We start from the raw sequence: 24898 nt of genomic DNA on the forward strand, positions 1-24898 counted from the left end.
GAAAATTCTGTTTTATTTTGAAGACAAAGACCCAAAGTCGGAAGCCTTAGTTTACGTCAAACATGTGCGTCGTTGGCGCAAACTCATGATGCTGGTTATCGGCACAGCTTCATCTGTTTGTAAAAATCTAATTTTTCATTGTAAAGGCAAGCATTTCCAGTCGCTTTCACGGAAGGGGGGCTCCACTTAAACCTAACAATGTGAAGGTAGGCCGTGTTGATACTGACGCTGGTACCGCAGTGGTGCTTTAGAAGCTGGATGCTGTCAGCATGCTGTAGTTCAGCTACATGGTAGACTCGTCTTCTTAGACATGCTCTTGTTAAGTTTGTATTCCGTATCCTAAGATCTACATGAAGCAAACAAGTCTTCCAAAAGTGTTATAGTTGTACTAACGGATACAAGGGACCAACGCTAGTGTTTGGCAACACAAAACATCATAACTATCAGTGATGCTGGTGCATGCAAATTCGGATGGATTCTTTTATTGACAGTAAGATGTAAAGCATTGTAATGCCATTTATATGCAAAGGCTGTACCTGTGATCATACTGTAGAAGTAGGTTTTTATGTAATTAACCTGTAAATATAAGCCTTCAAAGTTACCAGCTGACCAAATCATATTCAATCACAAAGACAAAGTAACAAAATAAATCAATAAACTTATATCTTCTTAAGCAGCACAGACAGCTTCCCGGCTGCTTACGGCACTTACTCTCGTGTTCTGCATTTCTAGCCATTCTCCGTCACCTAAGCGCCCCTGCAGTGATGCCTCCAGCCATGTCTCAAATAAGCGATCCAAAGATTGCTTTTGCCTACTTGCGCCCAGCCTGTGTCCTGCTCACCCGAGAGCCCACAGTGGTTAATGTGGAGACACTCAAAGGCCAGTTAAAAGAAGTCAACGATGCCACGTTGCAGCAGCTTCAGGAGTACGTCCTCTTCCCTCTTCGATTTGTCCTTAAAGTCCCCGGGGCTAAGAAGGAGCAGCTGGTGCAGTCTGTGACCGAGGCAGTAAGCTATATTTTGGAGAACACTTGTATCCACAGCTGGGAAACCCTCCACGACCTCTTTTCCGAGCTTTGCCTGTGCCTGTCCTCTTCAGCTGATCCCGGGAAGCCTGCAGATACTTCAGAGGAGCTAAAATCAGCTGTTCTGAGGTGCCTGGATGCCCTGCTTCATGCTGCTTATGGTGATATAGTGTTCAAACTCTTTGAACCGATTATGCTGCCTGGGCTAGGTGCTGCCATTTCACTGCTGCTGGCTTTGGGGGAGAAGGAGAAATCTCGAGATATACAGACAGCAGCCTTGAAGTGCCTCCAGGCTTTGACTCTGCAGTGTGACTGCACCCAGGAACACGTAGTCCCATCATCAGAGGAGCGATGCTCTGTAGGCAGCGCCATGGCATCATTTTTACCTGGAATCACCATGGCTACGGCCAGGATCATTACAGGAGATTTGAGGCAAGGCCATGCAGTCACAGTCCGGGCCATCAAGGTACCACATGTTTGTTAATCAGATTTACAACAACAGTACAATAATGGCTTAACACTTTATTAGACGATAGTCATCATATGTAATCGATGATCTCATGCAATTTCATAGTTCGCAAGTGAACATTTACCTTGTTAACTGACTTGAACATTTAATAAACCGTATATTAAAAAAATGTATTATGTGATTGTTTGATTTGTTGAATAATTCAGTTGACCTAAACCTTTCATTTACAGAGCATAAAGAGGGCTTATATAGTTTTTCCAGAACTAAAGGAAAATTTGACAATATCATAATACAAATGCACTGCAGTGATCTGATTATGTGATCATCTGTTGTCAGGTTTGGTCCAGGACTGTGGAGCTTGTCATGGAGGATGTCCAGCTCCAGTCCACTGAGTCCTATAAGACTCCCTCTGCAGACCTGGGGAGGATCGGACAGCTCATAGTCCTTCGGACACCGGAGTGGGTGAAGAACACGGCAGGGAAGCTGTCTGTCCTGCTCAAGAAGATAATCTCATGCACTTCAGCGCACCAGCACTGGAGGGTTAGAGTGGCAATGGTGGAGTTGGCCGATCACCTGTTGGCCAAATGCAGTCGCTCGCTGACTGATTGTGTAGGATCACTACTAGAAGCACTGGTGGGGGCAATCAATGATGTGGAACCTAGAGTCAGAGAGAGGTTTGATTTGATTGATATTTTTTATAAAGAAAAGGAAGAAATGAATCATAATTAATGGATACAAGATGTTTACTGATGCTGCTATTTTCTCCTCTAGGTGTGAAGTTGCTCTCAGAGAGGTATCCCAGAGGAATCAGAGGTGCAGCGGCAGCAGTGGCACTCAGACCTTCACTGACATCTTATCTGAGAATCTCCATTCTTTGGCCACCTCCCTACCCAGACTGATGAGGACCTCTGATGACCAGAAGAAGCTCTTTGTTCTCAACGTGTTTTTGGGCTACTTAAAAATCTTAGGACCGCTTGTCTCTGTGGTGCTCAACTCGGCTGCACATCTGGAGAGGATTTCCAAAGCCTTAATGCAGGTAATGTAACAATAAGGTTACACTGCTTTTGATGTTATTATGCAACAACAGCCATGGATTTAAATAAAAAGTACACTTTTATCATATATAGATAGATAGATAGATTTAGAGATCGGTACAGCAATTTGTGTGTCTTGTTGAGCATGCACCAACACACACACAAAAACAAAGAACACACATAAGCTTTTTTGCAAATGTTTCTATAAAAACCAGAGTAGTGTTCATTTGTGGATATATATGCTCACTTTTGATAATGATGTGATGACGTGTTATCTCATCTATACATAAAAGTACTTCAAACCCCACATGCACATGTAATGTGATCTGTGTGTGTAGGACACCTCAGACATGTGTGTCTGACGATCTGTAAATGAGCATAGTAGACATAAAAAAGTAAAGTGAGAGAAATCGAGTTGCCACAAATATCTCTATATCTAAATAATCCACGCAATTTATATAGTCGAAAAAGAGTAGAAAGAAGTTTACACTTATTTGATCCCATCTCCCTTAATACTCTTTAATATTTAAACATTTCATTCGTCAAATTCTAACAAATGTGCTGTTGTAGCTACTCACAGGGAGTTTTTCTTTTACATTTTTTCCCATCTACCAAAGAGCAATGATATCAGGGAGGTGTCTGCACAACCCAGAGGATACTAAAAGGCAATTCCCATCTCAGCCAGTCTGTTCACCATGCTGCCATCTGGCAAGCAATACAGAAATATAAAACATTAAGCAGTTTTCTTCTTTCCTCATTTTCTCTACTTCCTCAGGCTGTCAGTTTACTGAATGATCCTCAGCACTTTACCACGAAGAACAGCTATTTTTTTTCCCTATTTTTAAGTGATATAAAGTTTTGTTATACAACCATTTATTTAATAACAATAATAATAAGGATTATTCTTGACTCTTTAATACAATTTCAATTTCAATTCAATATAAGAACGAAGACATGTGCAAATATAGTATAATTTAGATGTGTTCAGTAACTATGTGAATGAGTGTGCAAATAAGGTCCCGTTTGTAGTGGATTTGTGGAAGTTTTTGTTGTTTTTGAGTCTTTTGGTGAGTATTGTAAGGTGTTTGTGTATGTCAGTTCTTTGGTTGTATTGAGTTGAGGGCTCTGACTGCTTGGGGAAAAAGCTCTTGCAGTGTCTGGTGGTTACGGTTTTGATGCAGCAAAACCATCTGCCATATGGAAGCAGGGAGAATAGAGTATATGAGGGGTGGAAAGTGTCCTTCACCATGCTGTTTGCACGTCAGATGATGTGTGTGTCGTAGAGTTGGGAGATGGGTGGGAGAGGGCCTCCAATGATCGTCTCTGCTGTCCTCACTATCCGCTGCAGAGACATCTTTTCAGCAAAAGTTCAGTTCCCATACCAGATAGCGATGTAACAGCAGAGGACACTTTCAGTGGTTCCCTGGTAGAATGATGTGAAGATGGTAGGAGGGAGACTGGCCTTCTTCAGTTTGGTGTTCAGGTTCCAAGAGAGGTCATCATATGTGCACTCCCAGGAACTTTACTGTTGACCATCTCAACAGCAGATCCGTTGATTTGCAGTGGGGTGTGGGTCGTTGAGCTCTTCCTGAAGTTAACAACCATCTCTGTAGTCTTCTGAACATTCAGAGACAGGTTGTTACTCTGACACCAGTCCACCAGGTGTTGTACCTCCTCTCTGTATTCAGACTCATCGTTGTTGGTGACCTGGTTATTAATGCAAAAAATAATATTTTTAAATGTAGTCTCTTCAAGACTGCAGCCCAAAATATAGTATTTGACTTGTCAATGTTCACGTACAAAACCAAAATGATATATGTCTTATTTTGTGTAGAAATACAGGGCACCTTGGCATTAGCATTTTGTAGTCTGTAGTGCGGCTGCTTTAAGGTCCAATCTTGAATGTTTTTAGATTTCCTAACCCCGTTAAATTTCCTAAAGCTTCTGCATGCTTTACAGGTGCTGGAACTCGATGTGATGGATGTTCGCATTGTGGAGGAGAGGAGTTACGCTGCTGCCGTGGAGACGAGCACCGGCTCCCATGATTCCTACACCACTCACACACAGAGGAAGCATTTTCTCTACTTCACAGATGAGAAAATCTTCTCTGTGCTCATGGAGATCTGTCGCACATTAGGTATAATTGCTCTTTGACTTGGACTCAGTTAGCCACTCCTGTTTTTTATCATCATTGTGCCTTTTCCATTGTAATTTCAAATGAATTTAAAGCAGTTATCTTCTAAAAACAACGACAGCTGGTATAAATACTCGTGGGTTGTAGCTGGCTCATTTCTTTAGCTCTCACAGATAACGTTTTTTTGTCTTTAGGTTATTATGGCAACATCTACCTGCTGACCGATCATTTGCTGGACTTGTACTGCCAGTCTTCAGTGTACAGAAAGCAGGCTGCCATGGTGTTAAATGAGACAGTTAGAGGTGCAGCAGGTATCGCTGTGGCAGACCAGAGTCAGGGTTTGAAGACCAAAGTTCGTGAAAGCCCTGCCACCCAGGAAGATATTAAAGCAGCAGCTGTTTCTATCATTGAGGAATACACCAGCCTGAACAACTGGCATTTGATTACAGTCAGCGAGGAGACGGATAGAGACCGACAGGATCAGCAGGTGAGGATATTTCAGTCCTGGTGCATCATTCATCAAGCATTTCCACACATAGTATATCATTTATTAACTTCATCTTGCCTCTAAGTGGAGTTCCTGACAAGCAGAGGTGGAAAGAGTACTAAAATATTTTACTCAAGTAAAAGTACTATTACTTTGCTGAAATTTTACTCAAGTACAAGTAAAATTACCTGTCTAAAAATGTACTCAAGTAAAAGTAAAAAGTAGCTCATTTAAAATGTACTCAGAGTAAAAGTTACATAGTTACTTTTCTGTCAGCAGGAGGACAGCCGCTTCTGAGTAGTGCAAAAACAGACAGTGGGATATAAATCTCAAAGTAGTTCTTTTTTAGTGAAAAGAAAAACTTCACAAATTAAAGTGCAGTGGCAGTTAAACTGCAAGTCTATACATGAAAATGGATAATGGTCACCAAACCAATCAACCAAACTGTCAGGTATCACAGTGTTTTCAATACAAAACCATATCATTCTTTCACATGAGAATGTGTTTTAAACTGTCAAATAAGAGAACAAGTACTGAACTGAACGGCAGCTGCTTTAAAAATGTTTTTTAATTTTTTAAACTTGGCCCTGCCCTACTGTACCTCTAGAATAAAGTTCCCGTATCCATCCTAGAGTGTTACTCTCTGAACTTCCTGTTAATTTTGAGGAGCAGTTGATTTTCAAAGTTAGTAGAGTTCATCCTTGCTCACTTTGCAGTGAACAGTAGTCCAGCACAGCTAAAGAGACGCTCGAAGGCAGCTGAGGCAGGCAGGCCAGTGTTAAGTTTGAGAGAAAGTTTTTTGACGTCCCTAATAAGACATCAATGCATTACATAGCTACCGCTGGTAAATTATACCAATATACCTCGTGTTTTTTTTTTTATTGGACAGTAACAGGCTAGTTAACGGGAGGTTGCAAGTGCTAATTAACAAGTAACAGAAGTCAGCTGTCTTTGACTAATCTAAGGTAAGTGAGCGCTCTGTTATTCTTTTGGCTGCAGTGTGAACATATTTTTTTATTATTATTAATCCTTTATTTATCCAGGTAAAAAATCTCATTGAGATTAAAAATCTCATTTCCAAGAGAGACCTGGCATCATGGCAACAAAAGTCACATACCACATAGGTATATAACATTTAAAACAAATATGTTAAACATATGTGGGTTAAGTAAGAAAGTAGCCGCTTCTGTCTTTAATTTAACTATTTTTTAAAATAAATTATTATTATTAACAAACAGGAAAAACGTAGGTAAACACATTTTCGTTTGGCAATTTACCAACCCAGTAAAAAAAATGTAAGTTGCGTGGACAACAACGTGCCCGATTACAGCAAGTTGCTAGTACCAACCAACGTTATCTGTGTTCTTCACAGATGTCTTAACGTAATGTGATTAATTTGAACACAGCCTCTTTGCTACCATAACGGTACGAGTTGTATTTAACTTACCTCTCCATGCTTGCGCAGGTTTGATGTGGAATTTTTAAAAGCTGCTAACTCGGCCTCTCTGGGCAAACACAGCTTACACTGCATAATAAAGCTGTTGCCTTTCTTGCACTTGAAGCCGAAATGGTCCCTTAAATACGGCCAGGGGTTCACATCCGTTTCTTCGAGTTCAGGGTCAGCAGAGTTCGACGGGGCTTCTTTTTTCACTGGATCCGTAACACCGATGTCAGACTCCATCTTTAACGTGACCTTAGCGCCAATTTGTTCTACTACCCATTGTTCCCTGCAGTATTTCCGAAGCGCAATGTTTTTTTTTATTTTTAATTTACTCAGTAACGGGTGTGATTGAAAACGTAGCGAACTACAATACTTTTTAAAAAATATACTTAAGTAAAAGTAAAATTACAGACTTGAAAAATTACTTTAAAAAGTACAAATACACAAAAAAACTACTCAATTACAGTAACGCAAGTAAATGTAATTCGTTACTTTCCACCTCCGCTGACAAGTAGTATATTGACTCATCTCCTGTAGAGATGATTACAAAGAAATGTGCAAAATGCACATCCAGTCTAAACAGCAGAGCTGTTTGTACATAGATGCTACAAAATAAATCTAAGCAGTAAAACCTGGTTTAGACTAATTTAACTGAAGACTGAAAACATAAACAACACTCCTCATATCTTTTTAGAAATAATGCAAACATAGGCAAGGAATAGAGGGCACATTTTTGGGTGTTGCAAGGGCTTTATTGTACAGAGTGAGGAGCGATCAGCGGATATTCGGATCAGCGGATATATATTTGGCCAGTTCTGTTTCTAGCAGCCTGTTACCATGTTTTGCTGTTCTACATGCACAAAAACACTTTACAACTCCAAAGACACAAAGAAGTGAAATGATGTCGTTGTGATGGTCTGGCTTCACACATCTGGGAGTGTCAGGGACTCTTTGTTTACTTCTGCACAAACTTTTTTTTAAAATCACGTGGGCTCTGGGCTTTACCAGCTCACGTATCCACGCCTCTTTTCACACTGATTTCTCAGCAGACTGAGCAGAAGTCAAAGCTGCTGCAAGATTTGAAGTAGCTACTCTGAAGTATCAAGGCTGGATTTTTGGAGCACGAGAAAACATCTGCAAAACTCCACCGAACAGAGGCCATAAACCTCCGGCAGCTTTCTGTTAGTTAGTAGATAAACTTGCAGTTTCACTCTGTCAGCTAAAAAGTACAAACATCCTGCCGGCATTGCCAAATAAAAGAATCGAAGAACACAGATACACGTTTGTCAGGAGGAATTTTTGACCCCTATAGAGGCGCTTTCTGTTTCTGCACTCAAGTCAAACTGGGTCATAAATGGAGTGCAGTATGAACCTAGTTTTCTTACTAAAACACATGGTAAGATGTTGAATGCTTTTTCATCCTTATAAAAAATCTTTTACACAAAGAAACAGAATGACTCTGTTTGAGACGAACAAGCTGCCTGCATAGACGGGCTCAGTAAAAGATGTCGATAGTTCGATTGGAGAGATCATACATGCTACTTCCTCTATAGCTGAGAATTCACAGGACATTTATAAACAACAGTGATTCCCCTGGTGGGCTACAGAGGTACTGCAGCTGGGCTGTAATACTTCTATTAGAGCTCAAAGCTATATACTTATTAACTTATATTTATTTATTATCTATTAATTGATGTATTTATATTAAATTTGAATTAAAACTGGTACTAGGAAATTATTAGTTTATGATTTTACTCATTACACTGACCTAAATAGAAAAAGAGAACACATTAGACTGGTTTTGTTCTCTTTACTCTGGCTTCCATTACGTTTTAGAATTGATTTCATTTCACTGACTTTTAACGCTGTGAGTCGTGACGCTCCTGCCTACATGTCTGATCTTTTTGAACCCCACGCTCCCTCTTGCAGCCTGAGATCATCTAATCAAAGGCTGTTGGTGGTCCCACAAACACGTTTTAAGTCTGGAGGAGAGTGCTGCATAAATAAAGTCATTGTAATGATAATAATTATCATTATTATTATTAAGTTTACTGCTCTTTTATTCAAGATTGTCTCTTAGTGGCAGGTGGGCCACACATTGATTTTAACACTTTACATATGAGTGCGTAGGATGAGCATTTTATAACAGCCTGTGTGGTTTTTGCTTATGTAAGGAAATACATCAGTTTCCCTTGTATTTTGATTTGAGTGAAGATCCTAAATTGGCCCCACTCTTGACTTTGAGCAAGGCTAATCTGTGCTATCCCCACATGAGCACAGTCAGATATAATACAGGCTTTTACTCAGGAGCAGGAAGGCTAAAGGCTGTTTAATGTCTGCTCTAACTGTGTCAGACATTTGCATTCTCACGCGCATGGATAATATCTAGAAAACCTCAGGTCTGCAGTGCATGTGTAAAAGTGGTTAGAAAGCAGTGCATTAACATGTGTTTTGTCTCCTTGCGTAGCTGCTCAGTCCATCCAGACTCCTCTCCATATCCAACAGTGATGCCGGCAACTCAAATACAAGCTCTCTCCAAGTGATTCCTTCATCATCAACATCTGCATCCACGATCCACCAGCTCAACAGCAACATCTGGCAGCTGTGCATCCAACTCGAGGGCATCGCCTGCTGTGCTCAGGCGCTGGGCCGCGATTTCCGTCCCTTGTTGATGACCTCGCTGTATCCTGTGCTGGAGAAAGCTGGTGAGGAGACGCTGCTGGTCAGCCAGGCGGGACTGAGCTCCATGTGGGACATCAGTAAGGCCTGTGGATACGCTTCCCTCAAGGAACTGATCAATGAGAACTCTGACTACCTGCTTAATGACATTTCACTCAACCTTCAGAGGCTCAGCCAGCATCCACAGGTAGTTATGTTTTTAACCCAAAATGGACACAGAAATGACTGCTGGAGGGTTTACCTGATTTCCTCCTTTGTCTGCTTAAGCCTGTGCTGCCCTGAGCTTGTACTGTATTTCATTATAATCCTGTCTTGTTGGCCAGGCTCCACGGGTGTTGACAGTTATGTTGACTCACTCTGACTGCAGCCTGCTGCCGCTGGTCGGGGACATCGCTCAGGATGTGCTGACGGCTCTGGATCTCAGCTACGAGCGCACAGCTGCTCTTTTCTGCTCCGTGCTGCACGCGCTCATGAAGGCACTGGGTAAGATTTCAACAGTGATGTCAGCTTGAATCTCACATATGCTGGGAGTCAAAGAGGACAAGGAAGAAAATGTAACTCATGTTTTCTGCAGTGTCTTTCAAACTTTCTATCAAGGAGTACACTTCAGGATAAATAACTTTGCTTGTTATCAAATTATCAGTATCTTTGGAAACATTTAATACATCATGATGGTTTAAATGCTGAGTCGTTTTCTGCTACATATTCATAATAATATTTAGACAGCGGCACTATAGGTGTTTGCAGTTTTACAAGCCCTCACAGTAAAAATGTGTAAATTAAATGTCACTAATGGCTCTTTCCAAAAAACATCAGTGTCTGTGTCACACTGATTTGATCAGCTGACTTATTTTATTGTAACCAAACCTATGCTCATATTGTTGTCTTCTTTTTCCTTTAGCGAGGTGGTTTCCTTCCACTTGTAGCAGGACCAGTACGTCTGCCAGCTACAGGCAACGCTCCAGTGACCAGGAAGACCTCAGCATTCGCCAATTCCTGCTGAATTACTGCAAACAGAAAGAACTGGCAGAGGGCATTGGAATAGAGGATGATGACACTGAAGACCGAGGTAATAAGTCTGTCTAAGGGCCAGTGGAATATAAGCTCTAGGTTGTAGTGGTGATTATTTTAGATTCAGAGTGTAGAGGAGATGGGTCATTGTAATTAAGAGTCATAGAAATCTGAACCTCACTGCTAAACTGGCGGTCTAATGTGCCAATGTGTCAATGTGCTCCATTGCAGAAGTCCCTCCCACTGAGTGTGAGGATGTTGAAGATACTGCTAGTCCTGATGTGAAAGCAGAACTTCCCTCCCACCTCAGCATCACTAAGGATGTTATGGAGCGCTGCATTCATCTGCTGTCTGATCCCAGCCTCAGGCTCCGACTCAAGGTACTGTATCAGTAGTTTTATGTAGAGTCAACTGTTGGACTAATAACAAAAATAATCATTCTTGTGAAGGTAGGACCGCCAGCGTTGGTACAATTCATCCTGTCAGAACTGTGTGGAGGACTGTTCAGTGGTGTAATGCTCATCAAGGAAAAACATTCAGTCTGGTCCAGGAGTGAAACAGAAATAAGTCTGTGCTGAAGTCGTGCCTGCTCAGGAGTTTGGGCTCTCAATGAAGACCTCAGTAATTAGTTTCAGCTCACATATAATCAGGATCAAAACAGAGATAATTGTTAGGTGTGTTGTGCGTCTTTGTCTTTAGGTACTGGACGTGCTGGAGTTGTGCGTTCAGGTGCTGAGTGACAGGGAAAATGAACTGCTGCCTATGGCTCATCGCTGCTGGCCAGCACTCCTGCAGAGACTCACAACTGATGACCCATTAGCAGTCCTCAGAGCCTTCAGGGTAAGTAAAACAAACCTCTCTTTTCATTATGTGAGTCAAAATTATTCAAGTCGTCTTTAGTTTTTTAAACTCTTAATAGTGAAAGAATGAAAGATGCTGCCCAACAACAGGCTTATTTCATTCAGAAATAGTTCTATTATTTACTTTTTTGGGTTGTAATGTGAAGACTCTTTAAACTAACATTTCTTCTATCAGCACAGAAAAATCACAGTGTGGATGCCTTCTTAAAGGCTGCTTGTCGGTGTAAATTGGGCTACTCGTCAGCTCCTGTCATCAGCTGGAGTATTTTTGAATTTGTTATTCATATTTTCATTGATGAGCTGACAAATACAGACACGTTAAGTCTGTAAACAGTCATTTATTCACTCAGAGCTGCTGCTGGGAAATTGTTTCATCAGCTTTGGGATATATACGAGTTTTGTAAATGCTATAATTCATCCAGGAGTACACAACGGGAAGGTTTTATTGAATTTTGACAGCTTGCTGCTTTTGTACATTACATTTTTGTACATTTCATTCCAGGTGCTGTGCGTGCTGGGTGAAACATGTGGGGACTTTCTGAGGAGGAGGGTTTCTAAAGAGGTTCTGCCCAAGCTGAGCGCCTCTCTGGCACGGCAGGCTCCGATCAGCACCAAGGCTGGGCCTGTCTACACACACACCCTGGCCTACAAACTGCAGCTGGCTGTATTGCAGGGGCTGGGCTCACTGTGCCAGAGACTGGATCTGGGTAAGAGAATAGAGACACAGTGTTCACAAACAGCACGGTTTCACCAAGACACAACATAGTGCATCATCCTGTAGAACTGTACCTGGGATCTGGCAATGATCAAAGCAGCCACAACATGGACAAATCAGAGCAAGACAACTATTCTTAGTATGACGCCTCACTTTATGGAGATTGGTGCAACATGAAGCCGATTTATGTAAAAATACATTGAAGACAGATGACCTCTTATCTTATCTTTATCTAACCTCTTTTCAGCTGTAATATTTAACTGAACACAACGAGAGCAAAGAGCTACCAAGATTTTTTTGGCCTACTGTTAAATGCCCCCTGTTCAATACTTTACTTTTTCTTTTTACTTTTTCTCTGTGCTGTTTTGATCCCATATTTATTTTGGGTAAATACATGTTATCTATCTTATTGAAGCCTATTTGAACACAGGGCTGTAATTTTCTTGTAGGAATCAACTTTATGATTTATAAATGAATGAGTTATAGTCAGCTTTCTTCCTGTGAGTGAGACAACAGCAATACAAGTTTGTGTCTGTACTTTAGTACAGAGATGAAGATGTCTCTATACTGAGGTTAACAAATTAGGTTGTTAGCCTGATTTGACATTAAAGCTGTGTGTGGGGAGATGAGTCGTCAGAAAAAGCCAAAGAATTTATTGAAGCTCCTTCACCACCAGGTGGCAGTCTCGTATAACAATGAAAATCAACCATTGGTATCACAGCATAAATCAGGGCATCTCTGTTTTATTATACAAACCTTAAACTGTGAAACAGTTTGACATCCTAAATGCATGACAGTGATGTTGTTCCTAAAAATGCCTCTTCACTGTGGCAGCTCTGTGATTCAACATATTTTAAACATGACTTTGATGATACGGACCACAGCCAGCTGTGCCAGCAGGATGCTGCTCAGGTCCAAACTGCACACACAGCTACGACTGCAAGCAGCTCTTCTTATACCCAACTGAGAAACGTGATTGTTCAATCAGTGAATGCGAAGCCATTTAATTGATAAGCTCAGAGAAGTTGTTGTTGTTGTTATTTTTGTTTACTTTGTGCTCAACATACTTCCATTAGCATGTTGAAAATATCCAAGGCCTGCAGGCTTCTGCCATTGCATTCCCAATTATGCAATTATGAGCTGCTTGTGTAATTTTTGGTCACCTGCGCAGTGTGGAGGTGAACTGAGTGACAGAGTGAACATCACAAATGTCACACCCTCCCACTGAGGTTCATCGCTGACAGAGGAAAAGAGTCACAAAGGTGACAGAGCTGTCTGCAGCCTTTCCAGAGCCAGCGTTACATCTAACAGTGACAAGGACTGCAGTGTAAAGACAATTGTGTCATTTTGTAAGATATCAGGTTGTTTGTGAAACTGTTCCTTTAAAATAGCTTACGGCACTTTTTGTACTGCAAACTCTCTCATACAGTGTAGTGTGCAGATAAACAGGCACGATACACGTTGTATGTTTGAGATGCTCTTTGTGATTATTCTGTGAAGTCGGTTTCAGTATGGTCTGTGGCTTCAGGTCACAGGGGGTGTGACAAAGATGGTTTTAAAAAGGAGATTAACCAGCAGTGGTGAGGGAGACGTGGTATGTAGTGGGAGTGGGCAATTTCAAGAATAAATTCTCACCTGGACGGGCAGAATTATTGTTGGTAAGCTTTAACGTTCTGACCTCTCAAAACTGCTGTGAAATCCTCCCTGAACCACCTCAGCAGTTTTACTGAGCTCATTAGTTATCAGAGGTAAAGTCCAGGCTTGGTCTACTTTTTATACTCTTTCATATTTTTCCTAGTTCCTCTTCTTTCCCTCCTCCCTTCTTATCTTTATCCCATATTTTTGGAACCAGGATCATATCTTTAAAGGTTTTGTTCTTTTGGATATAAAAGTGTCATTATGTGCACGCACTGGACAAAATCAGAAAAGAAGCACTCACAACAGTACCCATGTATGTAGTGAAGCCTGGAGCTGCACATGTAACGTGCCCCACTTACCTCACATCCTACTGCACCACTGCCTGCTGTTTCAGCCCATCCACCACCCCAGCATCCACCTGTATGCTCCTGGAGGTTTATGAGTAACATATCTGCAGGGAGTGATCCACCCGAAGACCAGGCACCGAGCTCAAACTGTATTCTGCTGCTGTGATTAATCCGTGAAATTAACTTGGCTTTGTTCCATTTCATTCTTTTTTATTTTCTTTTACAAGTCGATTTCTGTTGTAATTTCTGGATAAAATATAAAAGTATTACAATTGTTATATGAATAAAATATAGTAAAAATGTCCTGTGTTTGGTTTTCTCAGCTGAAGCAGACCTAGATGTGGTTTGTGAAGCCTGTCTACCCTACCTGAGCTCCAGACAACCCATCAGACTGCAAGAAGCCTGTTTAAAGTAAGTCTTTATTAAGGACCGCTGTAGTCTTGGAAAGTAACTAAATCCTTCATTTCGTTACTAATGTGTTTGAGTGTTACACACAGACAGAATGCCATAAATGAAAACTGTACCATCCAGTTGACATTGTATTGCCATGTTGGTCATTAACAGCCACGTAACATGATTTATCAGTAAAATCTGAATTTAAATTGAATGCTCAACATCATATTTGGAGAGGTGCTGGGTGTTACACAACAAAATATGACTTCAGGAGTCATTCATTGTCTCTGAACACTGAATATGAAACAAAGCACTGTGGCTATAGCTTTTGTTTCCTGAAGGAGAGGAACATGGGACCTGAGAATGGAATACCTCAGAAATAATCAGGTTCCTGCATGTTCTGGGTAAAGACACCAGTATTTGTGACTTTAAAGTATATTACCTGTAATATAAGACTTTTAACCCTTTGCTGCAAACTTTAGTAAATCAGTTTGTGGGCCTGATTTAAATATCACCCTCACTCATTTTGTCCCTTGAGAAAGAACTTCCAGAAATACGCAGATGTAGTTCTGCAGTTGTGGCTAAAACCAACAGGAGCGGCTAAGCTAACTTCAGGTTGGCACACAACAGAGCTAACTTACAATAGCTAGCAATCCCAACTTGGCAAAAGTGTTCCTAGCCAGGTAAAGAGGATAAAAAGTGAGAATGACTGTGATGAGGAGTTTATATGTGGCATATCATCACAGGTCAGTTGCTGTACAGGCGTGAATAGAAGTGTCTTCAGGACATGTAGGGCCGTGATCTCCCAATACTGTGTGTACGAATCTGAAAGGGAACTCGTTTCACCTTTACACTGCCATCTGATGCAAAAAGTGTGCACTGTGAGACCTACAGTAATGTAAAGGACAGATGGAAGTTGTGAATAAAAAAAGCAAATAAATAAATAGCTCAGAATGCAGTATGCAAGCAGCCTTTAATAACTCACATCATTCTGAATTATTGATCTAAGTGTTTGGGTAGCAACATAGCAGCCACAAGTAAAAACACATGCTTTAATATACTTAAGTGTTTTCCTGCTTGGAGGTGATTTAAAAAACAAACCTGAAGAGAAAGGCAGTGTTGAGTTAATGAGCTTATAGTTAAACTGTCGGTTTGCATGTTAAAGTCAGCAAAACTCGTTCAGTCTGTCACTTTGGATTATAGGAAGGTGTTTTCCATACAATAGATATTACGTACAAAGCAAAACACAGCTCAGAACTAATCCTGTTCCCATGTTTCTTTCCCTTTCCTGCACAGTGTGTTCCGACACTTAATCCAGGTGGATCCGGACACCTTCTGGTTTACTCTAAATGAGCTGCACTGCCCGTCCTCTTACATCCCACACCACCCCGACCTCCTGCCGGTGCAGCTGAACGGCACGGGCAGGCCGAGAGACGAGTTCTCGGACAACGTGTTCAAACTGCTCAAGGAGGAGTTTGGCTCCGTTACGGAGACAGTTAACCAGCCAGTCAGCTAATGAGCTGCTGCTTGATGAAATTGACTCATCTCACAAACGGACAACTTATTGAACCACGACTTCAACAGGTCAATTAACTGAAAGAAATCTGTCAGCTGTGCCAAATAGTTGATCACCTAACTCTGTGGAATTAAGAGCTACTCTGTAATTTACAAAATGTTACTTAGTCATCACCTTCATTATCTAACCTCCTGGCTTCTGCTAGCCCACAATTAGTACTTACTGTACATTAACATTAGATGAAAATGGAGCTCTACTGAGTTATGTTTGATTAAAAAGAGAAAACAAAAACTAAAGTATCTGACATTTTTGTCTCTTTCCTTATTTTCCCGAGGAGGGAATCTCAGCAGATGAATTCACACACATTTTTACATCATATGATTTGATTTGATATACCTTTATTAGTCCCACAAAGGGAAATTTCATAAGGCTGCCGACCTATTGCACACAATGGCGGCACCATCTTACCCTACGACCATACATACATTACACAAAACATCACATGGGGAAGACAGGTCAGAGAGGTATAACAATGGAAAATGCACCACATGAGGAAAGATAAGGAGAAAAAAATAACTCCCCCCAGACTGAGCTCCAACAGGGAGATCAGTTTGAGAACAGAAAAAAAACCCACCTCTGCACATAGCACATGAAAAAACTCTTAATACACCAAAGAAACACATGACAAGCAACAGGGGTGGGAAAAGGGTGAGAGACAGTACATCCGGGCCTGCAGCCTGTGCGCTGGTCTCCTTGATCCACCTTCAGCATCGGAAGGGAATAAGCGTCAAAGGCGTTTGGAAAGGGAGGGGGGATGAGTGTGTGCGTGTCCAGAGTTCAGCTGAGACAGTCCTTCGCCCTGCTAGGCTAAGTAAACAGTCTTCCAGCCAACCCAGGTGGCCTTGCATGGAATGGGAAGGAACAGTCTAAACACAGTCGTTATCAGGGTGTTGTTGTTCAGCTCCAGCCTTGCGACCGCAGCTGGCGCCGAGAGGGTATCCGCATGAGGTGATGGTGCTTTTTACTTTAGTGCGAACAGCTCATGAATTTCAAAGCAGTTCTACAGTCCAACACTGGTCTCTCAATCTCCCGTTGGAGAGCCGCGAGCTTCGCCATACTTGTGTTCTGTGATGTTGTCATTCTTGTGCTCAAGGAGCCGATTCTGAGAACTCACGACAGTGTGCCTCCCCGAGATGTCATCCAATTTGCGCTCAGAGATGTTATTCCGAGCTAGCCCTTCTGAGATGTAATCCAGTCTGCACTCAGAGATCTTATTCTGAGTATTCACAGCAACCGTAGCCTTTCCAAGATCTTATCCGTGCTGCACTCAATGAGCCCATTTTGAGAAACTCACGCCTCTTCCCATCATTTCAATCCCAGCGGGCAGCTTTGTGGAGGTTTGAACAGCCGGTTCCGCTTTCTTAATTCTTCGATAAGTCAGGACCAAGCCAGCTCCGATCAGCCAGAACCCTGTTACCATGGTTCCAAATAGGTAGATATCTTCAGCACTCAGGCTCACCCAAGCCCAAACTTCTCGTTGAGAAAGGGGTGTCAATTGCATTTAAGGACCAGTTGATCCAATCCATAATTCCTCTTTTAGGTTTTAGAGAACAGACTGTGAGAGAATGTTCCAGGGAAAAGTAATACAAAAAACACGAGACTAGACAAGGACATAAGAGGCTAAGCAGGGAAACTAAGGGAGAGGAGGAGAGGAGAAAAGTGCGACCGCCTTCGTCAAGAGCAAGAGCAGTGTGACCTTCTTGGCCAGGCTTGGGACCAGCAGTAACAGTATACTAGCTTTGGAAGCCCTGAGGATGGGTGTCTCCTCCAAGGAGCCACTAAGAAAATACATGAAAATTGTATAAATATGGTTACAGCTGTTGATTGGGATTTACAGGAGTACAGTACAGGAGCCGGCATTGCCACATAAAAGATTTCATTTTTGCTGCTTGATGCAATGATGATGATGCAGTGTACATAAGTTAAAAGATTAAAGCTAATAAATCAAATTTCATTTCATTCAATTTTATATGTGTGCATGAGCTAGCTTGTAAAGCCCTTTGGTCAGCTGTGTCGCCTTTAAACGTGCTATAGAAATGGCACTGGACAATGGAGAAAGGATAAACTGAACCCATTCATAACCATTCATGGCCAGCTTGATCCAAGCGGTCCTCGGTAGCCATGACAACGAAGACGTCCCACAAATCCCGCTGGGCAAAACCAATGATGCACACCCTGCAACTAAATATAATCATCTAAGGGTGTTTACTCACTTTATTTCACTTCCACGATGTTATTTCTCTTTCCTACAGTTTACATAATCTGACGAATTCTGCAAATTAGTCGATGACGTCATTTAGCCACTTTTAATGACTTTTCGGAAAGTCAATACCGATTTTCCTTACTGAGAAGCTGGTAACACTGTTTGAAGCAGACACACATTGCCAGGGTTGTGGTTGGCACGGCTGACTGGGTAACACCTTATGACCAGCTAGTGTCACTAGCTGATGACAATGAGAGCCTTTGGCGATCCCAAAGGCTGCTCCAGAAACGATTAAAGTATATTTAAAATATTTGTTCAGTACTTTTCCAAACCCCAGCAGCTGTCTGTTCTAAGTTTTGAGTCTCTACTAAAATAAAAATAAAAGCATTGTAACCTGTTTTTATTTAATAAGCAGCGTAGCTGTACACTATTATTATTAAGAGAGATTAAGCTTGTGTTTCTGTCATGCAGTGATTGTGCTTAACTGTATGAAGCTTATTAAACATTGTGAAATATATCACATGTAAAAGCCAATTCTGCCAAAGTGCTTAAAATACTTGTTTAAATTATTTTTTTCTTAAAGAAATCTACTTCATCATGTGTAATTTTTTATATCATGTGTAAGTTCCATCACAACCTGCTGTGGTTTTATTTTGAAATGTTTTTATTGTTGCATGCTGCACCCAGTGTGAATGTAGAGATTTGTGAATTTCATCAGTAATAAATGTTTTTGGACCCTTTAAGGCTGAAAGCGTTTGTCACACTCATATCACAGACATCTAACGTCATCTTGTCGGCCACACTAACTAAAGAACAAACAAACAAACAAACAGCCCACCTGTAGCATTTCTACACATTGACCTCCACAGAAAAGTGTCAGTGTTAAAGGACCTACATGACATAAAGCAGGTCATTGTAATGTTGTTGCACACTGTTGCAGTAATGAATGTCCTAATGTGTATATTGTTAATAATAATGTGGATACTCAAATTGCAACTCAGTCTGAAGAATCTAAAAACGGTGAGTCGAGATTTTTTACCTATTTTTTTGGAGAAATCATGGGTGACAATAAACAGGCAGTTGCTATGCTTCTACGTTTAATGATGATTACTTAACCTGACCTGCATTATTTTACACTCAGTGGTCACATCACATCTCACTGCTGTCAAATTAACTTCATTAACTTGGCACAGGTCAGCAGTCCTCCTCCCCCGTCTCTGTCCCTTCAGCAGGTCGATGCCAGCACTGGAAGCTCTTTCAGTCAGAAACCTTTGCTGACCAGCCAGTCCTTCAGCTCATATCGAAGTGACCTTTGACCTTCATGGTCATGGTGATCTCATTGACCTGTGTAAGCAGCTCTTTCCCCATCACCTCCTTCAGGTACTGCCTCACGTCCTTCTCTAGAGCCCAAATGTCACCCTCCCTTTTCCCATATCAGCGTTAATTTCCGGTTGCTATTGGTTACATCAGTGTAAAGTGGAAGTAACGCTGGCCCCCAGCACATGATGACAATGACAATGAAGTCAGTGACAGTTAACGAAGTGATTAAAGTTACTTAGTGACTTTTTAAAGAGCAGGAGCAGTTTGGGGGGTGGGGGTGTCTCTCTTCTGCGTAGTGAAGAAATGACGAGAGGATGTGAATCTCAGATTGGTTGTTTGTGATTTTAATGAAAGGAAGCCAAATTACAGTGCGGAAACACGAGAAAACACGGCGATGCAGGACACTTGCAATACTTTGGGAGGTCACTTCAGTGCACGCAATCCCTCAAAACTGGATCTCACAAAGCATACAGATGTGGCACATTTTACTACATATTGATTCCTGCTGTCTTACTGTTTAAATTTTACTCCTGCACAGTCAGCGTGCAGCACGTATAATGTTGTTTTGCATGTAGAAGGACAATAAAAGGCTATTCTATTCTATTCTAATGTCATTTACAAACACTGAAGCAGCTGTGTATTTATGTGGAACATTTTTAATAATTAGATTAACTAAAGATGACATTTCTGGACATTTTAAACCAGACCAATATCAACAATGTAAAGGATATTTACAGCATGCATTAAATTCATTGGACTGGATGCAGCCAATTACAATTCAAGTCTCCCATAAGAACTATTTTGTTAAATTTCAAATCAGATAAAAGCTTTGACAAAGAGTGTACTGCGTCACTAACACCTCAGAGCGTTCTGTAGCAAAAAAAACCCAACTGTGACGTGCAAAGGTTTGGAGACCTCAAGATCGAGGGCCAGAAATTCAGATTGCTTACTCACTGACTCAGAGCAGGACATTTACAAGGAACTTGCTTCTGACAAATATTGCAGTACCTCCGCCTCTTTAGGTTTAGTCCTATATACATTATACCCATCTATACTTATAACCCTACTTGTAATAGATTTATCATCTGAAACAATAACATCTACATCAGTCCAATGTGCCCATACACGAAGCATATCCATCTTGGAACGTAAGCTACCTACATTCAGTTGAAAAAAAAATCTAAGACCTGATCTAAATTTAAAATCAGCAGGTGTTAAACTCTGGAGTGTCAGGACCAGGATTTGGTTTAACATTCCCAGAGATAAGAAGTAGCAGAAGAATGACACGCTTCTGCTGCAGTGAAAATACAAAATTTTTTTAATTTAGCGTAAAATGCCAATGATACATATTTCACCTCTGTAATATTTTGGACATTTATAATTGAGCTATGTGTATACAGGGAGTGCAGAATTATTAGGCAAGTTGTATTTTTGAGGAATAATTTTATTATTGAACAACAACCATGTTCTCAATGAACCCAAAAAACTCATTAATATCAAAGCTGAATGTTTTTGGAAGTAGTTTTTAGTTTGTTTTTAGTTTTAGCTATTTTAGGGGGATATCTGTGTGTGCAGGTGACTATTACTGTGCATAATTATTAGGCAACTTAACAAAAAACAAATATATACCCATTTCAATTATTTATTTTTACCAGTGAAACCAATATAACATCTCCACATTCACAAATATACATTTTTGACATTCAAAAACAAAACAAAAACAAATCAGCGACCAATATAGCCACCTTTCTTTGCAAGGACACTCAAAAGCCTGCCATCCATGGATTCTGTCAGTGTTTTGATCTGTTCACCATCAACATTGCGTGCAGCAGCAACCACAGCCTCCCAGACACTGTTCAGAGAGGTGTACTGTTTTCCCTCCTTGTAAATCTCACATTTGATGATGGATCACAGGTTCTCAATGGGGTTCAGATCAGGTGAACAAGGAGGCCATGTCATTAGTTTTTCTTCTTTTATACCCTTTCTTGCCAGCCACGCTGTGGAGTACTTGGACGCGTGTGATGGAGCATTGTCCTGCATGAAAATCATGTTTTTCTTGAAGGATGCAGACTTCTTCCTGTACCACTGCTTGAAGAAGGTGTCTTCCAGAAACTGGCAGTAGGACTGGGAGTTGAGCTTGACTCCATCCTCAACCCGAAAAGGCCCCACAAGCTCATCTTTGATGATACCAGCCCAAACCAGTACTCCACCTCCACCTTGCTGGCGTCTGAGTCGGACTGGAGCTCTCTGCCCTTTACCAATCCAGCCACGGGCCCATCCATCTGGCCCATCAAGACTCACTCTCATTTCATCAGTCCATAAAACCTTAGAAAAATCAGTCTTGAGATATTTCTTGGCCCAGTCTTGACGTTTCAGCTTGTGTGTCTTGTTCAGTGGTGGTCGTCTTTCAGCCTTTCTTACCTTGGCCATGTCTCTGAGTATTGCACACCTTGTGCTTTTGGGCACTCCAGTGATGTTGCAGCTCTGAAATATGGCCAAACTGGTGGCAAGTGGCATCTTGGCAGCTGCACGCTTGACTTTTCTCAGTTCATGGGCAGTTATTTTGCACCTTGGTTTTTCCACACGCTTCTTGCGACCCTGTTGACTATTTTGAATGAAACGCTTGATTGTTCGATGATCACGCTTCAGAAGCTTTGCAATTTTGAGTCTGCTGCATCCCTCTGCAAGATATCTCACTATTTTTGACTTTTCTGAGCCTGTCAAGTCCTTCTTTTGACCCTTTTTGCCAAAGGAAAGGACGTTGCCTAATAATTATGCACACCTGATATAGGGTGTTGATGTCATTAGACCACACCCCTTCTCATTACAGAGATGCACATCACCTAATATGCTTAATTGGTAGTAGGCTTTCGAGCCTATACAGCTTGGAGTAAGACAACATGCATGAAGAGGATGATGTGGACAAAATACTCATTTGCCTAATAATTCTGCACTCCCTGTATATTAGAGCTATTTGTTATATTTTGTAACTGTGTAATATATTGTGTTATTTAATTTTGTTCAACCTTTTACTGCTTTTATTGTCTTGGAGCAACTGTAACCACAGCATTTCCCTAGGGGATTAATACACTCCTGTGATTCTATTGCACTTTCAGCTCCAGCATGCAGAGAATGTGTTAAACATTTTTCCTCTGCCACCTAATAAAAATATCCAAAAAGAACACAGAGGCTTCCACCTGACCCAAATGATCACAACTACCACATATGTTTAGTGTCAGTTCATCTGATTATTAATTTTTAGGATTCAGATGTGCTGTTTCTTCTATTTAATGTCAGACACTTGCAAAAAAGTTTGTATATTGGAAAACTAAAACACTGAAACGCTAAGTTCAAGAATCAACAGAGAATACAGTGCTTAACCATTTTAATTTGTTAAATTTGTAAGAACATTTTTTGAACATTTTTTCTGCTTCAAAATTGCTTTAGCAAAATAAGAGTCAAAGCATGACATCTCTCATGATCAGGCTGGACTGGGACAAAAAAATCAGCCCGGGCATTTTGACTAGAGACCGGCCCACCAGGTATTATAGGAAAAACCATAAAGCCTTTGAATGAAAACAAACGTCATTGTGACAGTGATGTACACTGTCTTGTTGGTACATATGTATCAATCTAATAAACTTAAACCTACACCATCCTCCCTATTCTGGTATTCTAAACAGTACTTAGCTGAAACCCAAAGACTGCTTGGTTGAGTTAACTTCCTGAATATGTCTGTGAAGGTTCTCAGTCATCCAGGTCATCGTAGTCAAAGGAGCTTGCAAAGAAAAGCGTCTGGACTTCTTTAAGTTACTTGAAGACGTTTCACCTCTCATCCGAGAAGCTTCTTCAGTTCTAAGGTCAAATGGTGGAGAGTCCCAGATATAAACCTAGTGGGAGTATCCCCCCACAGAGGGACAAAAGGACCCCCTGATGATCCTCTAATCGCCTGAGCCAAGGTGTGAAACTGGGTGTGGGTCCCAATCAGCCAGAGTTTCGGGTGTGTTCATTGTGAAACCTGGCCCCACCTTATCATGCGAATTCCTGAGGTCAGATGGCCCAGGATGTGAGTGGGCGTTAAGGCGTCTGGCTCCTGTTGGTTTTAGCCACAACTGCAGAACTACATCTGCATATTTCTGGAAGTTCTTTCTCAAGGGACAAAATGAGTGAGGGTGATATTTAAATCAGGCCCACAAACTGATTTACTAAAGTTTGCAGCAAAGGGTTAAAAGTCTTATATTACAGGTAATATACTTTAAAGTCACAAATACTGGTGTCTTTACCCAGAACATGCAGGAACCTGATTATTTCTGAGGTATTCCATTCTCAGGTCCCATGTTCCTCTCCTTCAGGAAACAAAAGCTATAGCCACAGTGCTTTGTTTCATATTCAGTGTTCAGAGACAATGAATGACTCCTAAAGTCATATTTTGTTGTGTAACACCCAGCACCTCTCCAAATATGATGTTGAGCATTCAATTTAAATTCAGATTTTACTGATAAATCATGTTACGTGGCTGTTAATGACCAACATGGCAATACAATGTCAACTGGATGGTACAGTTTTCATTTATGGCATTCTGTCTGTGTGTAACACTCAAACACATTAGTAACGAAATGAAGGATTTAGTTACTTTCCAAGACTACAGCGGTCCTTAATAAAGACTTACTTTAAACAGGCTTCTTGCAGTCTGATGGGTTGTCTGGAGCTCAGGTAGGGTAGACAGGCTTCACAAACCACATCTAGGTCTGCTTCAGCTGAGAAAACCAAACACAGGACATTTTTACTATATTTTATTCATATAACAATTGTAATACTTTTATATTTTATCCAGAAATTACAACAGAAATCGACTTGTAAAAGAAAATAAAAAAGAATGAAATGGAACAAAGCCAAGTTAATTTCACGGATTAATCACAGCAGCAGAATACAGTTTGAGCTCGGTGCCTGGTCTTCGGGTGGATCACTCCCTGCAGATATGTTACTCATAAACCTCCAGGAGCATACAGGTGGATGCTGGGGTGGTGGATGGGCTGAAACAGCAGGCAGTGGTGCAGTAGGATGTGAGGTAAGTGGGGCACGTTACATGTGCAGCTCCAGGCTTCACTACATACATGGGTACTGTTGTGAGTGCTTCTTTTCTGATTTTGTCCAGTGCGTGCACATAATGACACTTTTATATCCAAAAGAACAAAACCTTTAAAAATATGATCCTGGTTCCAAAAATATGGGGTAAAGATAAGAAGGGAGGAGGGAAAGAAGAGGAACTAGGAAAAAGATGAAAGAGTATAAAAAGTAGACCAAGCCTGGACTTAACCTCTGCTAACTCCTAATGAGCTCAGTAAAACTGCTGAGGTGGTTCAGGGAGGATTTCACAGCAGGCTGTTTGCACATCCCTGGATTTCAGACATCCACTCTTCCACTATTTATGGGCCAGACTATGTGCAGCGCTTCAGCTGCTGAACTGCGCAGTTTGATTGCAATTCTCTGTGAGGTTGTGTGACGAGAAAGAGCCCGTTCTTCTTAAATATTCCACGTGGCCAGTTTTTAATCGTAAATGAGGATCA

At 41.1% G+C, this 24898-nt stretch overlaps 1 protein-coding gene across 1 annotated transcript; it reads left to right on the forward strand.

Moving 5' to 3' along the window:
* The first annotated feature begins 72 nt into the window (after positions 1-72).
* Positions 73-18727, forward strand: LOC146364184 (TELO2-interacting protein 1 homolog). Its single transcript, XM_084917527.1, has 14 exons — positions 73-206; positions 733-1490; positions 1830-2167; positions 2265-2529; positions 4487-4664; positions 4856-5148; positions 9057-9455; positions 9592-9751; positions 10170-10337; positions 10511-10659; positions 10979-11119; positions 11642-11846; positions 14163-14250; positions 15529-18727. Exons 2-14 carry the CDS (start codon positions 765-767, stop codon positions 15746-15748), a joined length of 3330 nt encoding a protein of 1109 aa, XP_084773653.1. The 5' UTR covers positions 73-206; positions 733-764; the 3' UTR covers positions 15749-18727.
* Positions 18728-24898: the final 6171 nt, after the last annotated feature.

The sequence above is a fragment of the Perissodus microlepis genome, chromosome 20 (assembly GCF_051167445.1).
Source record: "Perissodus microlepis isolate ML-2025 ecotype Zambia chromosome 20, ASM5116744v1, whole genome shotgun sequence".
NCBI lineage: Eukaryota > Metazoa > Chordata > Actinopteri > Cichliformes > Cichlidae > Perissodus > Perissodus microlepis.

Excerpts from the sequence above, each read along its gene's own strand:
- LOC146364184 (XM_084917527.1), top strand. The coding sequence starts at position 765 with ATGCCTCCAGCCATGTCTCAAATAAGCGATCCAAAGATTGCTTTTGCC. Across the intron at positions 1,491-1,829 it reads TCACAGTCCGGGCCATCAAG|GTTTGGTCCAGGACTGTGGA; the intron begins GTACCACATGTT and ends ATCTGTTGTCAG. Across the intron at positions 11,847-14,162 it reads GTGCCAGAGACTGGATCTGG|CTGAAGCAGACCTAGATGTG; the intron begins GTAAGAGAATAG and ends TGGTTTTCTCAG.